The following is a 16,750-nucleotide window of genomic DNA, read 5'->3' on the forward strand; positions in this document are numbered from 1 at the left end:
CAGTCAAGCGGGATTTATTCCTGGCATGCAAGTGTAGTTCATTATTCATAAGTCATTCAACTTGATACATCACATCAACAAGAGAAAGTATAAAAGAAAGGATACGATCGTTTCAAAAGATGCAGCAAAGGATTTGACAAAGTACAACATCCATTCATGATAAAACCCCTCAACAAAGCAGATCTAGAGGAAACATACGTCAACACAATAGAGACGATATGTGAAGAACCCACAGGTAATATCATCCTCAATGGTGAAAAACTGAGAGATTTCCCCCTAAGGTCAGGAACATGACATGATGTCCATCCACTCTCACCACTTTTATTCAACATAGTATTGGAAGTCCTAGCTACAGCAATCAGACAAGAAAAAGAAATAAATGCATTCAATTTGCTAAGGAAGGTGTAAAACTTTCACTATTACCCATGGCATGATACTGTATATAAAAAACTCTAAAGACTCCACCAAAAAACTACTAGAACTGATAAATTAATTTAGTAAGGTTGCAGGATACAAAATCAATATACAGAAGTCCATTGCATTTCTAGACACTAATAATAAAGTAGCAAAAATAGAAATTAAGAAAAACAATCCCCTTTACAATTGTACCAAAAATAATAAGACACCTAGGAATAAACTTAACCAAGGAGGTAAAAAACCTATACTCCGAAAACTATAAAGTACTGATGAAAGAGATTGAAGATGACACAAATAAAATGGAAAGAAACTCCGTGCTCATGGATTGGAAGAACAAATATTGTTAAAATGTCCATATGCTCAAAGCAATCTGCACATTTAATGCAATCTCTATCAAAATACCAACAGCGTTTTGCAAAGAACTAGAACAAACAATCCTAAAATTTGTATGGAACCATAAAAGACCCAAACAGCTGAAGCAATCTTTAAAAAGAACAAAACTGGAGGTATCACAGTCCCAGATATCAAGATATACTACAAAGCCATAATAATCAAAAGAGTGTGGTACTGGCACAGACATAGACACATAGATCAATAGAACAGAAGGGAGAACCTAGAAATAAACCCATGATCATATGGACAATTACTCTTCAACAAAGAAGGCAAGAATATGCAATGGTAAAAAGACAGTCTCTTCAACAAATGGTGTTGATAAAACTAGACAGTCACTTGCAAAAGAATGAAATGGGATTACCTTCTCACCTATAACAAAAATAAACTCAAAATGGATTAAGAACCTAAATGTGAGACCTGAAACCATAAAAATAGAATAGACCACAGGCAGTGATTTCTCTGACATTGGCTGTAGCAACATTTTTCTAGACATGTCTCTCAAGGCAAGGGAAGTAAAAACAAAAGTAAACCACTGGGACTACGTCAAAATACAAAGCTTCTGTACAGCAAAAACAAACAAAACAAAACACCAAAAAAAAAAAAACCCAAAACAAAACAAAAACAAAAAACCAAACAATCAACTAAACTAGAAAACAACCTATGAAATGGGGAAAGATATTTGCAAATCACATATCTGATAAATGGTTAGTATCCAAAATATTTCAAAAAACATCCCAAAAAACAATCCAATTAAAAAAATGGCAGAAGACATGAACAGACATTTCTCCAAAGAAGACATCCAGATGGCCAACAGACACATGTAAAGATGCTCAACATCACTGATCATCAGGGAAATGCAAATCAAAAACTACAATGAGATATCACTTCACACCTGTCAGAATGGCTGAAATCAACAACACAAGAAACACCAGGTGTTGGCAAGGACGTGGAGAAAAAGGAACTCTCGTGCACTGTTGGTGGGAATGCAAATTGGTGCAGCCACTGTGGAAAACAGTATGGAGGTCCCTCAAAAAGTTAAAAAAAGAACTCCCCTATGACTCAGTAATTGCGCTACTGGGTATCTACTGCCAAAATACAAAAACACTAATTCAAAGGGATACATTCACCCCTATGTTTATTGCAGCATTATTTACCATAGCCATATTATGCAAGCAGCTCAAATGCCCATTGATAGATGAATGGATAAAGAAGTTGCAGGGTGTGCGCGCGCGCTTGTGTGTATGTGTGTGTGTGTGTAGATACATATATAGGTAGATAGATAGATAGAGATGGAGATATATTGCAATATTACTCAGCCATAAAAGAGTGAGATCTTGCCATTTGCAATAACGTGGATGGACCTAGAGAGTACACTGCTAAGTGAAATAGTCAGAGAAAGATAAATACCATATGATTTTACTTACATGTGGAATTTAAGAAAGAAAACAAAGGAGCAAAGAAAAAAAGAAACAACCCAAAAACCAGATTCTTGATTACAGAGAACAAACTGATGGTTACCAGAGGGGAGGTGGGTGGAGGGATGGGTGAAATGGGTGATGAAGATTAAGGAGCATGCTTGTGATGAGCACCAGGTCATGTATAGAATTGTTGAACCACTGCATTACACACCTGAAACTAATATAATACAGTATGTTAGCTAACTAGAATTAAAATTAAAAATTTTAGAAAACTTAATGGAAGCAATTAGAAAATGAAATTCATTTATAATAACATAAAAATGTAGCTAGAAATAAATTGAACAAGTGTTATGAATGACTTCTACCAACAAAAACTATAAAACATTGGTTGAGAGAAACTAAAGACCTGAGGAGATGGAGACATATACCATGCATACAGATTAGAATGATCAATATTATAAAGATGTCAGTTGTCCCAGAATCTGAATTTACAGTTTCAATGCAATTTCAGTAAGAATTCTAGCAGGCTTTTTTGTAGATATTGACAAGCTATCATTACAATTTACTTCTTACAGTGGGCAAAACAATGGTGAAGAAGAACAAAGTTGGGAGGCAAACTCTACATGATTTTAAAACTTCCCATAAAGTTTTATTACTGAGTTTTACTCTCAGTAATCAGGAGAGTGAAATTGGCATTAAGATAGACAATTAGACCAATGTAAAAGAAAAGAGTCCAGAAATAAACTGACAAATATACAGTCACATAATTTTTGACAAAGGTACCAATGTAGTTTAAAAGGGGAAGAAAACTTTTCAGCAAATCATACTGAATGTCAGTATGATCAACGGAATGTCAGTATGGAAAAAATTAAACCTTGACTCATACGTCACATCTTATACAAGAGTTAATTCAAGGTAGCTTAAAGACTTAAGTGTAAAAGCTAAAACTTTAAAGCAACTTGAAGAAAATGAAGAGGAATATCTTTGTGGTTGAGGGTAGACAATTTTTTTCTAGACAGAACACAGAAAGAACTATCTATAAAAGAGGAATAATTAAAACTGCTGCACTTTTAAAACAACATCAGTAAAATAACAGAGCAAAACATATTTACTATATACACATTTGGCAATGGCCTCATATCCAGATTATACAGGTAACCCCTATAAATATAAGACTTGAGCAAGAGAGTTGGACAGGCACTTCACAGAAGATGATATGTAAATGAATAACAAACACAGTTGCCCAGCATTTCCTCTGATTTGAGGAGCTCGAGATCAGAGCTCAGGGAACCCGCAGCTGCTAGAATCTGCAAGGCAGAGCTCTGGTGAGGAAGGAGTTCTACAGACAGTTTGAGAAATCCACATTGGGGTCCTTTTGACTTTTTGGCTGAATACTAACCTATGCACGCAGAGAGCGAGACCCCCACAAGGCTGGCAAGAACAACTTTGGAAGACAGAAAAATTACTGAGAAGCTATAAAACAGATTCTCAGAGTTCAGATGAGCTCAGGAATTGAGTCCTCTCCAGCCAGAATAGAGAGACCTTGTAGAATATATAGAGCATTTAGCAGAGATCCCAGAAAGAACCCACCTTCTAAATGATGCACAATTAGTCTTAAAATAATAGTTATTTTGGACTTGTCCTAAAGGAGTTTTAAAATAAGCCTCTGAAGGGTGAAACTAATCTGCAAGTAACTTAACTCACTGTCAGGAAAAGATCCTGACTCCTCAGGAAAATAAAGCATTCCATACCCTAAAATTTACAATGTCTGGCATCCAATAAAAAGTCGCTAGACATAAAAAGCGGCAGGAAAATGTGAGCCCAAAATATCAGTAAACAGAAACAGACACAGAAGATGGAATTAACCAACAAGTACGTTAAAACAGCTATTGTAAATATGCTTCAGATATTTAGGGATGTAAAGAAAAATGTGGACATAATGCGAGGAGAGATAAAGATTTTTAAAAGACCCAAATGAAACTTCTAGGGATGAAAAATTCAATTAAATAAAAGCAGCCAGATATGGAGCAATAGGACTCGCATTCATTGCTAGTGGGAATGCAAAATGGTACAGCCACTTTGGAAGACAGTTTGGCGGTTCCTTACAAAGCTAAACATACTCTTATCATATGATCCAGCAATCATGCTCTTTGGTATTTACCCAAATGAGTTGAAAACTTATGTCCACACAAAAACTTGCACACGGATGTTTATAGCATTTCATCCGTAATTGCCCAAACTTGGAAGCAACCAAGACATCCTTCAGGGGTTGAATGGATAAATAAACTCTAGTAAATCTATAGAACAGAATATTATTCAGCGCTAAATGGAAATGAAGCATCAAGCCATGAAAAGATATGGAGAAAACTTAAATGCATATTACTAAGTGAAAGAAGCCAATCTTAAAAGGCTACAGTTTGATTCTGACTATATGACATTCTGGAAGAGGCAAAATTATGGAGATAGTAAAAAATTGGTGATTGCCAAGGGTTAGGGGGAGGGAGAGACAAGTAGGCTGAGCACAGAATATGCTGTGAAACTAGTTTGTATGATACTAGGGTGGTAGACATATGCCATTAAACATTTGTTAAAACCCCTAGAATGTACAACACAAGGAATGAATTCTAATGGAAGTTATGGACTTTGGGTGATAATGACGTGGTCAGTGCAGGTTTATTGATTATAAAAAAGGTACCACTCTAATGGATATGAATAGTGGGGGAGGCTGTGCCTGGGAAGAGACAGGGAATATATGGGAACTCTATGTAATTTATGCTCAATTTTGCTGTGAACCTAAAAAATAAATGTTTTATTTATTATTTATAATATTTATTTATAAATATTTTTATTTAGAAAAAATAAAGTCTATTCAAAAAAAGTAGAAAGAAAAGACCAAGTACCTACAAAGGAGAAACAGACTAACATCTGATTTCACATGCACAACAATGGAAGCCAGAAACAGTGGAAGGATAGCTTTGATTGTTGAAAGAAAACAATTACGCATCTAGAATTCTATGTCCAGTGAACACACTGCCCAAAAATAAGGATTAAATGTTGTCATCTCGGTCAAATGAAAACTAAAATTGTTTGCTACAGAGTCGACTGTCACCAAAGGGAATTTGAAAGGATATACTTCAGGCAGAATTAAAGTGATTTGAGATGGAAACGCTAGGGATTAAAAAAAAAAAAAAAAGTAAAGATCAGAAAAAGTGTTTGCAAAAATGGCCACATTATTTCTCTCTTGGTATCCACACACCTTTGCAATGTGACTTTGCAGCTCTTTTTATGAAGAGGTGGATTCTATTTCCCCACCCTTTGAATTTGGGTCTGGCCTAATTCATGCCCAAACCAATGGGATGTGGCAGAAATGATGTGCCAGTTGTAAACCGCCATTCATCATCTTGGATCCCTGAACTGTCATGTTAACAAAAGTAGGCTATCCTGCTACAGAATGAAAAACCACATAAAGGAGCTGATCTAAACCGTTAGATGTGTTCAACTCCCAGCTGACCTGCCCCTGACAGCAGACTCATATGTGAGCTCAGCTGCAATCTGCTTAAATTGGCCTAGGCTGAGAAAAACAGCACAGCCTACCCACAGTCTCCTGAGAAATAATATATGGTTATTATTCTAAGCCACTAAATTTTGAGGTGATTTGATATTCAGTTAGGAACCCAGGAGTTAGTAATAGATAATGGCACAAAGCAATAATAGCTTGTAAGTTAAAAAATAAGATAGAAACAAAATATACAATAGTTAGCATACGACTAGAAGTGTTTTAAGGTGAAAAAAAGATGTTTATTTTTTTCATGTAATATGAACTTCATTTGTAAGCATTTAGAGCTGGCGCAGTTGCTCAAGGAATTTATCAAGGACCCAGACTCTCTCCATTTTTCGCTCTACTATTCCTACTAGTGACCATCATCCTTATGCTCACAAAATGGCTGCTGTACCTCCAGGCATTGCAACTGTGTTCTGGGCAGAAAGAAGATAAGAATGTGAAGAGTCTATCTCTGCTTTATGGGGCAAACAGTATCATTCCAACAACTCTACCTGGTAGACTTCTTATGTTTCACTGGGCAGAACTCTGTCACATGGTCATATCTAAGTGCCAGGAGCCTGGGAAATTAAGATTTTTAGCCAGGTGAACTGTTCCCCCCTCCCCCCAAAATGAGGATTCTGTTATAAAGGTGAATGTAGGAATGGATGTAGTTTAGGCAACTGGCTGTCTCTGCTCTCTACTTGGGAGAAAACATCTTGAGGGAATAATCCAAAAGGAAAAGCAAACAATGTATTTGTCATAAAGACTGAGCGGCAGCATTGTGCAGAGGACAAGGCATTGGAGTAAGAGTCTCTTAGTCCTGGCTCTGAAGCTGACTTGCTGGGGGCTGGTTGTCAGTTTCTTCCCCATGAAATCAAGGTGGAGTAACAAGCCTTTTTCAGAGCCTATAGAGTGTGCGACGGGAATTGACAGTTATGGGAGATTCTCCATGTGCAAGGGCTCATATAGACCTTACAACAAATATATGAGTCAGTATCATTATTCCATTTTACACTGGGGAATGTGAAGTCTCAGAGAAATCATGGCGTGTACACGCATCCTACATCTGATAAATGGCGGAGTCAGGATTCCAGCTAGGGTCTGCAGGCCTCCAAAGCCAGAGGCTTCTTCCATGGCTCTCCCTTTCTCAAAGGGTGAAATAAGTATATGCATTTTTATTTCCTGAATTTCAGGGCAACATTTTCCAAACCAGTGTCTTTTGAAGTGTGGCCTGGTGACACCGGCAGCAGAGTCACTGGGGTCTTTGTTCTAAATGCAGTCTCCTGGACCTCCTTCAGATGAACTGATACAGACTCTGTGGGGCTGATACCCAGGAATCTGCATTTCTTAAAGTTCTCCAGCTAATTTGAAGACATTTTAAAGTTTGAGAACCATGATTTTAAACTTATCATTTATTGTTCCATTCCCATGTAGTTTATTTATGGATCCACGCTCATGGAAATTTCCTCCTAATACCAGGAAAATAAAATTTAAAAATAGTATTTTTCTCCTTCCTGTTCCTCAGTTTTCTAATGAAGACTCTCAGTTCCATGGAAAATATTAAGGAACTGGAAGTGTGTCATAGAAAATAATCTGACACTGATTAACTGAGGCTCTGTAAGGCGAAGGTACAGGTTAACAGAAATGAAGGCTGATTAGAATCAAACAGAGCCGGAAGGGGCTGGGCAAAGGAAATGGTATTAACTAAATATTTACTATGTCCTAAAAAAATGTATTTACTGTGTTCTGGACACTGTTCCAGACACATTACATCATTTAAGGGGCTCAAGATATGTGATTCAATCCCTTTTGTTTATAAATGGGGTAGGTATAATATTTCCATTTTAGAGATGAAGAATCTAATGAGAGAACCCGACGAGGGGACGCTTCACTTGTCTGGGTTGAATCATTCATTCATTCATTTATTCATTCTTAGAATAAATGTCTCCTGAGCTTTCATGGAAGACACCGAGAATAGAGTCCTGAAAAATCAATCTAACAGACCCCATGGTATCACAAGACCCTTACCCACCACATCTCCATGGAAGAAACTGGAACCGAGAGAGCAGATGGGGACCAGAGCCAGCCAGTGGCAGTCTTTCCCTGCTTGGTCTGCCCGCTGCAGGGAGCCGGAGGAGAACTTGTTACTGGCTTTCTCCAGCTGCCCAAGAGGGCAGCCTCTGCTTTGTTTTTGGTAGTACCTGCATCCCTAGGTCGGCGGTTCAGTGTAGACCCCTAGCTTACTTGTCAGAGAGCAGTGGCTGGAGGGAGGGCCTAGAAGTAAAGCTTGAAGGAGGGGGAGAAGAACCCCAAATCTTACATCCTCTCACTAAAGAGGAGGTCTTGTTTCCATTTTACAGATGAAGACACGGAGACTCGGAAAGGTTAACTGACTTGCTCAAATAAGTATCCTGTTCAGGAGGGGAATGGGGCAGGTCTCAGATCTCCACTCCAACACCCTACCTACCCTTTTACAGCTCGGGAGGGAAGTCTTTACTGGCAGGTAAAGTGCTCAGCGAGGAGTAGCGCTAATTTACAAATTGATGCTGGAGGGTGATTCTGATTTCTGCCACCAAGGTTTATTTAATTCCAAGCTCAAATCACACAGAAAATAAAATTTTCTCCTTAAAAGGTTCTGTGGAAAAATGTTCTCTGTTCTATGTAACAGCCTCCTCGGCTGTGTTTGTGTCTGAAGAGAGGACTAGTCTGACAGGAAGAATTACAAATCTGGAGCTCATTTTGGTGTCCCAGAGGGAAGGTGGGTGGAGCGTCTCACAGTAAATTAGGAATTCAGAATGAAAACGTACCGAGTTTATTTGGGTTTCTAGTGACACCTCAGAATTATTGTGCAGGCGTGTCAGAGGCAAGTCAAAGTATTAACTACGCCCCCTCCGCCACGGGAGGAGTGCTGCATGCTAAGAAGGGAAGTCCTCCTTCTTGGGGGGTGGGGGTGGGAACCTTCCCTTTCCCACCTGGATCAGGAGGAGGTCAGAAAGGTGTGTGGTTTGGAACCCGTTCTGGGTCTGCTCTGAGTTCCAAAGGGAGAGAGGCTCTTCGGGGGTGTGTCGGAGCTCAGGATCTGAAGTCTAAGTCTGAGATCTGAGACCAGGATTTGAGGACTTTCAGGGCCTGGAATTTGAGAGGTGGGCTAGGTTGGGGTTAGACACTGACAGCGGGAGGAGAAGACTGAGTCATATATCAAAGGCACGGAGGAAGGACTTGGGGGGCGGGCTGTTGAAAGTTGAAGCTTGGATTTGGGAAATGGAAGTTGAAGCCTGCCTGACGACCGCGGATCTGGGCGACTGTGTTGAGGATTGGTGGTGCAGGGCCATGAAGGGGGGATCGGGGTGGGGTTGGGGTCAGTGCTAGATCTTAGGTGCTGAGAGAAGGCTACAAGACAAGAGCGTTAGAGCTGCCACAGCCTTTTTCCGAAAGCGACTCACACCCAGACACACCCCTCGTGCAACCCTCGCCCTCCGGGGCTGGAGGCTAAGCCAGGGCAGGGCTCGCTAGACCCTGCCGCTACCCGGCCTCCTCCAAGCAGGGAGCGGGTGGAGCTGGGGCAGGGGTCTGGCAGCACGGCCCCCGGGGAGTCTGGGGGCGTGGTCAGAGGCCGGCGCCCGCGGCTGCGGATTGGCTGTCCAGCGAGCCCGTGGGCGGGGCTCCGGGATTGGTCCCGCTTGGCCGCTCGCAGACAGCCGGGAGGCGGGGCCGGCGGGAGCCCGCCAGCCAATGGACGCGCAGCCCCGGAGCAGTTACAAAGGGCCGGAGCGAGGCCGCCGCGGCGGCGGGAGGTGGGGCGAGGCAGGGCTTGCTCAGGCGAGGCGGCGGCCGGGCCGGACCGGGCCACAGGCGGTGGCGGCGGGACCATGGAGGCGGCGGCCGCTGCTCCGCGTCCCCGGCTGCTCCTCCTCGTGCTGGCGGCGGCGGCGACGCTGGCCCCGGGGGCGACGGGTGAGCGGCGGCGCGGCAGGGCTGGCGGGCGGCTGCGGGGCGCGCGGGCCGGGCCCGGCCTCTGGCTCGCTACCTCTCTTTCTCAAACATGGCGCGGGGCCGGGGGCGCAGGTGGCGGCGCCGGGCCGGGGCCCGGCTGGCCTGGCCTGGCGGCCGCCACGCGAATCACGGGCGGGGAGCGCGGGCGGGGCGGGGCGGGGCGGGGGCGTGTGTCTGGGCGCGGGTGGACGTGCCGGGCAGCGGGCGGCCGCCCCTGCTCCCAGCTCCCCGGGGGAGGTGGCGTCGGGCGGAGCGGTCCGAGGGCCGGACTGCCTTGCGGGGAGCCAGGGGGCGCGGGCCGAGGGCCGGAGGTGGTGCGCGGCCGGCCGGGCCTGGAGGAGCCCGGGCGCCTTGTGGCGTTGCCTGGGCGCCCCACCCCGAGCGGGAGGGTCGCACGAGGTTCTCGGGGCCCGGGGCGGGGTTGGGGTCGCCGGAGGTTTCCCGGGCGGGGTATGAACTCTGAGCCTGCCGAGCTCAGGAGGGGGCGACGTGTGGGGGAGACCCCTGGGTCATGGGGGTGCCCTGGTTTTGGGCACCGGCCCGACCCCGCCGAGAGGGGCTGTTTCCCCAGCCGGGGGTGGCTCTTGGAAGGGGGAGCCGCGAAGCTTTGTGTGAGAAGAAGGAGGCACGAAGATGTGCGGAATGTTTCTTCTTTGGTGCGTCTGGGAAGTGTTGAAGTGAATCCAGTAACCAGAAGGCTACAGATTGTTTTCGTAGTAGAAACTTGAACGTTTGCTCACTCTGCGGGGTTTGGAATGTTTGAATGGGAATGACTCCGAATTGATCAAACGCTTTTATTTCCTCGAAGGAACATCGCTAGTGATGTTCCTTTTCTTGAGTGACAGTAGTTTGAATCAGTAGTCTCTGTGTACTTTGGTTTTCAAGGGAGAATGTTTGTTTGCTCCTTTTTTTTTCTCCAAAATATGAAGTCAGGATGGGATATGTGGTAATAACCTACTTCCGTGGAAGGAACAGTGAAAAACTTTGTTAACATCCAGACTAAAATACTAGAAACTAAAATATAGAATCCTTAGTGTTAGAAACTAAATTACATTGAAAGTACATTTCTGTTTCTAAAATTGAATACCAAATGTTTTAAAAAACAAACAACTCAAGAATGAGAGTGCCAATTATGAGTAATAGCTACTGTCTGTTAAAAGCTTACCATGATGTAGATGCATAAAGTACATTATCCAATTCTCACAATGAAACCCTCAGGCCTTGTGGCATTTGCCCCATGTTATAGATGAGAACACTGGGTTTCAAACAGGTTAGGTTAAGTACTTAGTTACTAAGAGCTGGAGTTAGGATTTCCACCCAGAGTTCAGTCTTTCCAGAACCTATATGCCTTAATATATACACCTGTCTGACGTAGCCCATATTTCTTTTCAGTCCTCTAATGAGCACTTGGTCTTTATGATTACCTTTTTGGTTTTGTCTTCACACTATGAAAATCCGGTTGGCTTTTTTCTGATGCCTACCTAGTCCATTCCTGGAATCCCTTCATACTGGGCCTACATTAGAGGAAATGCTGGTTTTCTGACAATGGCCTAAGGAGTGGGGGCAAGGTAAATATGTGGACAGGCAGGAGAATCCATAGTCAGGTATCAAGCAAAAGTAACATTTCTACAGCACTAATAATTCGAATAGCATACTTCACTCTTTCCACCTAGCCTACCCAGCACACTAAGTGTTCATGTATTCACTTGACAATATTGGACTTAATTAGCTTCCAAAACAGTGCTCAGTCCATGCTGGGGAGAAGCTTCCAGACTACACTGGTGTGCATACAGCACAAAGTTGATCCTGGTGCCGTTACTCTGTAGTCTAGACTCCCTCAACTGGTCTGCCCACGCTTGTTTATGTTGATCTTTCATCGATTCTGAAGCAGCTCAAATGCACTTTTAAATTTGTAATTTAGCTTCCTTTTTAAGACCTTGCAGTTATTCCTTATTGTCTGGGTATCTATCAGTTTTGTATTTCTCTGCCCAGCTTCTCCTCTCTTTAACAGATTTCTCTAGGGAAATTGGTTCCCTGTCCCTAGTACACAGATTAGTACCATACCAGTATGTCCACATATATATCCCGTGTGAGAGTCTGGTTTCCTTTCTGCCATCGTGTAAGTTTTTTCTTTGAAAACATGCCTAAAACCCCCAACTCTTTTGTTGTTGTTGTTGTTGTTAAGTCTATTGATTTATTTTGAGTGAGAGAGAGAGAGAGAGAGAGAGCGTGTGTGAGAGCATGAGCCAGCCGGGGAGAGGCAGAGAGGGAGGGAGAGAATCCCAAGCAGGCTCTGTGCTGTCAGTGCATAGCATGATGAGGGGCTTGATCCCGAGAACTGTGAGATCTGTGAGATTATGATCTGAATGTAAATCAAGAGTCAGATGCTTAACCAACTGAGCCACCCAAGCACTCCTCCATAAATGCTTCTCGAATGTCTCTTCTTTTCTTTGTGTGCAGCCATCAGTTTAGCCCTGCCTGTTATCCCTTGACTCTAAGTTGCTTTCTAGTTTCTCTCCTCTAGGCTTTTCTATAGGCTATTGCCAAGCTAATCTTCCTCAGCCATCCTCACAAAGGGTTTACAAGATTTTCCATTTGTATTCAGCAGTTAGAGCAATACTTGAGGCTTATGATTGAAGCCATCTCTGAGTATTCAACCAAAGAGTCTCAACTCGTTACTACTGTAAACCCTCAATTCCGGTGATTTCTGTTTTCCCACTGACTCTTGACTTTTTAGCCTTTTAACTACATACTTAACTTTACCCCTTTTGGGAATGTGAGGAGAGAAGTTCTCAGTCCTGTCTTCATGTACTGATTTAGTTCCTGAACTCTTTATTTCCTTGAACTGTATAGTACTTACAGTTTGTGTTGTTTATTTCTATCATTCCTGTGCCGTTCTTTAACTATACTTTTGAATGTGTTATAGGTACCCAGAGGGCAAGGGTTATGCCTTTTCCTTTATGCTTTTGGAACCCAGCACTGTGTTTTATATTCTGTTCCACTTAAATGCTTGTTGATTAAGTGAATTCCACTTGACTGAGCCTTCCTTTAGTATTTATACTGTTTTATGTAAGTACAGCTTATGCAATATTAACTGGCATTTCTGTGTATATACTATGGAAATTGCATAATGTGATGAAAGAAGCAGTTGGTTATTAGATTTGCTTGTTAGTCTCAACCTCACCCCTAGTTATACAGAAACTCTGGATCATACCTACTTTTCCTAATTCATGAGATTTTGAATACCAGATGAGAAAGTTGTATTGGAGTTTGAGGTTGCTATTTTGTGTTGATATTACTGGATTGATGTTCAGCCACCGATTTCCACTGGGCCACGTGTGTTTTGACTGATCAGACATCCTTTCTGATTGGTTGGCACCATTGTGGAGCCAGTTGTTAAATATTTTTAATATTACCCCTGCAGAAAGGCATCAAGTAGTCAAAGAGGGAAATGATTAATGTAGGCTGAAGTAATGGGGGGAGGCTTTCTGGACACTTTAGGACTTGAACTGACTTTGAAAGGTAGCTTACATTCAAATGGGCAGAGAGGGAGATTTGATGAATAGTAAGCTGTGTCCCCCACTGTCCTGGGGCCTACACCAGGGCAGGAATCAAAGCTTTTATTGACTGGCAAGTTCCTTTTTAGAGTTCAGTTCTTTATTCTATACTGCAGGGTTTGGATGTATTACCACGGTTTCTTTCCCCCAATTCTGAAAACTCTGTAATATGTGAATGGAAACAAAATAGAAAGCTAATCTAAGTGAGATAAATAAGGGAAAATAATATTATGGACTGCCCACCAGGGGTAAGCATTCTAATGCTGAAAGTTGTAAGTCCCTTTGGTTTCTAAGGGAAAAAAATGACATCAGAGATTAGGTGAATTTCTTAGGGTCAGGCAGAACTAAGACAGGAATTTAGATTATCTCATTCCAAATCTTCTGCTCTTTTTTTTTTTTTTAAAATTTTTAACGTTTATTTATTTTTGAGACAGAGAGAGACAGAGCATGAACAGGGGAGGGGCAGAGAGAGAGGGAGACACAGAATCTGAAACGGGCTCCAGGCTCTGAGCTGTCAGCACAGAGCCCGACGCGGGGCTCGAACCCACGGACCATGAGATCATGACCTGAGCCGAAGTCAGACGCCCAACTGACTGAGCCACCCAGGCGCCCCACAAATCTTCTGCTGTTTAAAATATGAAGGGCTTTGAGGAGGGGAGGGCAGGGTTAATGGAGTGACTTACCTAAGTGAAGTTAGTTATCTTGAATTTTACAGAATTTATGAAAAGTGACTTCTGATGGAGTGGGGGAGGGGCTAAAAAGTCCTCAAGAGAAGGTCAATATCCTTTTTATATTGCTGATAAAAAGACCTGGTGTAGAGCTTATTGATTGAGAAGAGTAGGCTTTAGTAGTTTAAAAGATGGTAAAGCTGTTTGGGGTTTAATTGAAGTGGATGTAATTGAGAGGCCTTGCAGTGCATGGTCTAGGTTTAGAGTTTTAGATGATCTACTTTGTTGAAATTAAATAGGGAACTGACATGATCAAAATAATTGAGAGGGAGGTAAATCTTGTTCCTCTGAGGAGGGCTGCTTATGTGGAGAAGACCTTTGCTGAAAGGTTCTTCTAGGCCTAGTTGAAACAGTTATCCGAACTCAACACCATTCTGGTAGTACCTTTGTAGTTCATCAGATATTTTCATGTCTAATGACATGGGTTTTAAAAGTGCCATTTTTTTTTTATGGGTGGCCCTTTTGATGTGAGAACATGTTTCTTCAAACCACAGAGCCTCCTGCGCATGTTGACAAACTGCCTGCCTTTTGCTGTTCTTTCTTGGTTGTGGCTTACATAATGCAAGTTCTCTGAACAGATGGACTGTGGTTTATTATCATGTGACTGGGTCACATCTTTGCTTCCTGCTTCTGGAATTGAGGGCAGATGCTGGCATGTATCTCAGGGATTTTCATGCATTGTCCCATAGAACTGGCTTGAGAAAACTTTTGGAATCTTAAAAATTATGGTCTGTCTTGACCCGGCCTAACTCTAATACTTAGGATAATTAATGACTTTCTTAACTGAATTTCTTCATTATCAAATCCAACTGTTATGCATAAACATTAAGATTTGTTGCTACTTTGAATGAGATCCAGTTTTAGCTCTACAGTTTTGGCCCAGGTGATGCAGGTAGGTTTCTTATGGTTACCCTTTTTTTATATGAACTTAATGATTGGTTGACTTATAGGCTATTTGCTTTAGACAGACACTTTCTCCAACACTAGTCAGAGAGAGGAGTAAGTCTGGGTCCAGTTTCTGTGGGTCCAGTTTCATAGATCACATCTGGCTTTTTGGAAAGCTACTCCCTGTTTGGCAATCTAAGAGAATACACATTATAAAGAATGATTTCTAACTTAAAAAAAAATTATGACTTGCAGGAGATGGGTGCACACAGGTTACTCTGACATTTCGTGAAGATTCAGTGGTCCATGTACCATTTATCAATCTGAAAAGAATATATGATAAGAATGTGCCAGGCATTCTGTCTGCCTTGTCTCATTTAATTCTCAGAACCAACGCTGATGGTAGTTGTATAATAAATAGTACAAAAGTTTCTTACTTATGTACCAGTTTTCCAGAAGATTTTTTTTTAAGTCCATTTGTTACTAGGTCCGGGTGACCAATGCTCAAGAGTTAACTGTAGATTTTGATGACATTGGTTTTTTTTTTTTTTTTTTTTAATGTTTATTTTGAGAGAGAGAACATGTATACAAGTGGGGCAGAGAGAGAGGGAGAGAGAATCCCAAGCACGCTCCGTGCTGTCAGCACAGAACCCAACACGGGGCTCGATCTCATAAACCATGAGATCATGACCTGAGCCAAAATCAAGCATCAGACACTTAACTGACTGGGCCATCCAGGTGCCCTGATGACATTGGTTCAAACCCAGGATTCTTTTCAGCTATCTTACATGTTATTCAAAGATGTCAATATTCTTTCATCTTTTAGTCATAGATATATTTATAAAAAAAGATACTGCTTCAGATAGAATAGAGATCTGTAGGCTAGTAACAGTCCAACCACTGAGGTTCAAATGATTGTGCATTACCACTAACTCCAGTAGGCAGAGTTAACAGGATTTTGCTCAGACTGGAACTTAGTTTGTATCTGTGAAAGTTTGTAAAAGGAAGAGCTTCTGTGTTTCCATTTTACAGACCAGGAAACTGAGGTCATGATGTTAATAAGTGGTGGGACCTGCACTTGAACATTTTCAGAGGGTGTACTCTTTCCTGCACATCATGTTGCTTTTGTATACAGTATATATCTGGTTTCGGTCACTTCATCAGGAAGGGGTTTTTTTTTCTTCTTTTTTTTCAACCATGACAATTTGCTTCAGCTTGTCTTAATTATAGTGTGCCTCTTTGCAACTGCAAGTTACTCAGATGCTTGCAGGCTTTGACTTATATTTTTAGGTAATTTTAATCTCTCTGATGAGTCTAATGATAGTTGATCACACACTATTTGTATTGATTTATATATTTTCATAGCACACTCTTTGCTTCTTAAAGTAACATAACCACAGACTTGAAAATAGCTGAAAATTTGAATTAGAGAAAAGAAAAAAGCTATCACTGTCCATCATTAACACTTTGACTCATCCATTCCCCATGGGTTTTTTTTAGTATAATAAAGTCATTAAAAAAATCATTCTATCTCTTTCAGTAGTTTATCAAAGCTAATAAAAGTGTTTTTAAGTTGCAAAGAGCTTCAGCTTGTAGTGACCAACACAGTGGGAAGTAGAGAAAGAGGCTGACTTCCTTTAAGAAATATGATACCTGGGGGGGTGCCTGGGTGGCTCAGTCAGTTGAGTATCAGACTTTGGCTCAGGTCATGATCTCATGGTTCGTGGGTTCGAGCCCTGCATCGGGCTCTGTGCTGATAGCTCAGAGCCTGGAGCCTGCTTCAGATTCTGTGTCTCCCTCTCTCTGTCCCTCCCTCGC

General features: G+C 42.0%; 1 protein-coding gene across 2 annotated transcripts in view; it reads left to right on the top strand.

Annotated features, from left to right (window-relative positions):
* Positions 1-9,546: 9,546 nt before the first annotated feature.
* TGFBR1 (transforming growth factor beta receptor 1) overlaps positions 9,547-16,750 on the top strand; it is a 59,708-nt gene continuing 52,504 nt past the window's right edge. Inside the window, exon 1 of one of the 2 annotated variants that reach the window (XM_043567041.1) lies at positions 9,547-9,723. In XM_043567041.1, the coding sequence (XP_043422976.1) occupies positions 9,639-9,723 (85 nt within the window). In that variant the 5' untranslated portion in view covers positions 9,547-9,638. The remainder of the gene's footprint in view (positions 9,724-16,750) is intronic. The other variant, XM_043567040.1, reaches the window with a different exon arrangement.

The sequence above is a fragment of the Prionailurus bengalensis genome, chromosome D4, assembly GCF_016509475.1.
Source record: "Prionailurus bengalensis isolate Pbe53 chromosome D4, Fcat_Pben_1.1_paternal_pri, whole genome shotgun sequence".
Classification (NCBI taxonomy): Eukaryota; Metazoa; Chordata; class Mammalia; order Carnivora; family Felidae; genus Prionailurus; species Prionailurus bengalensis.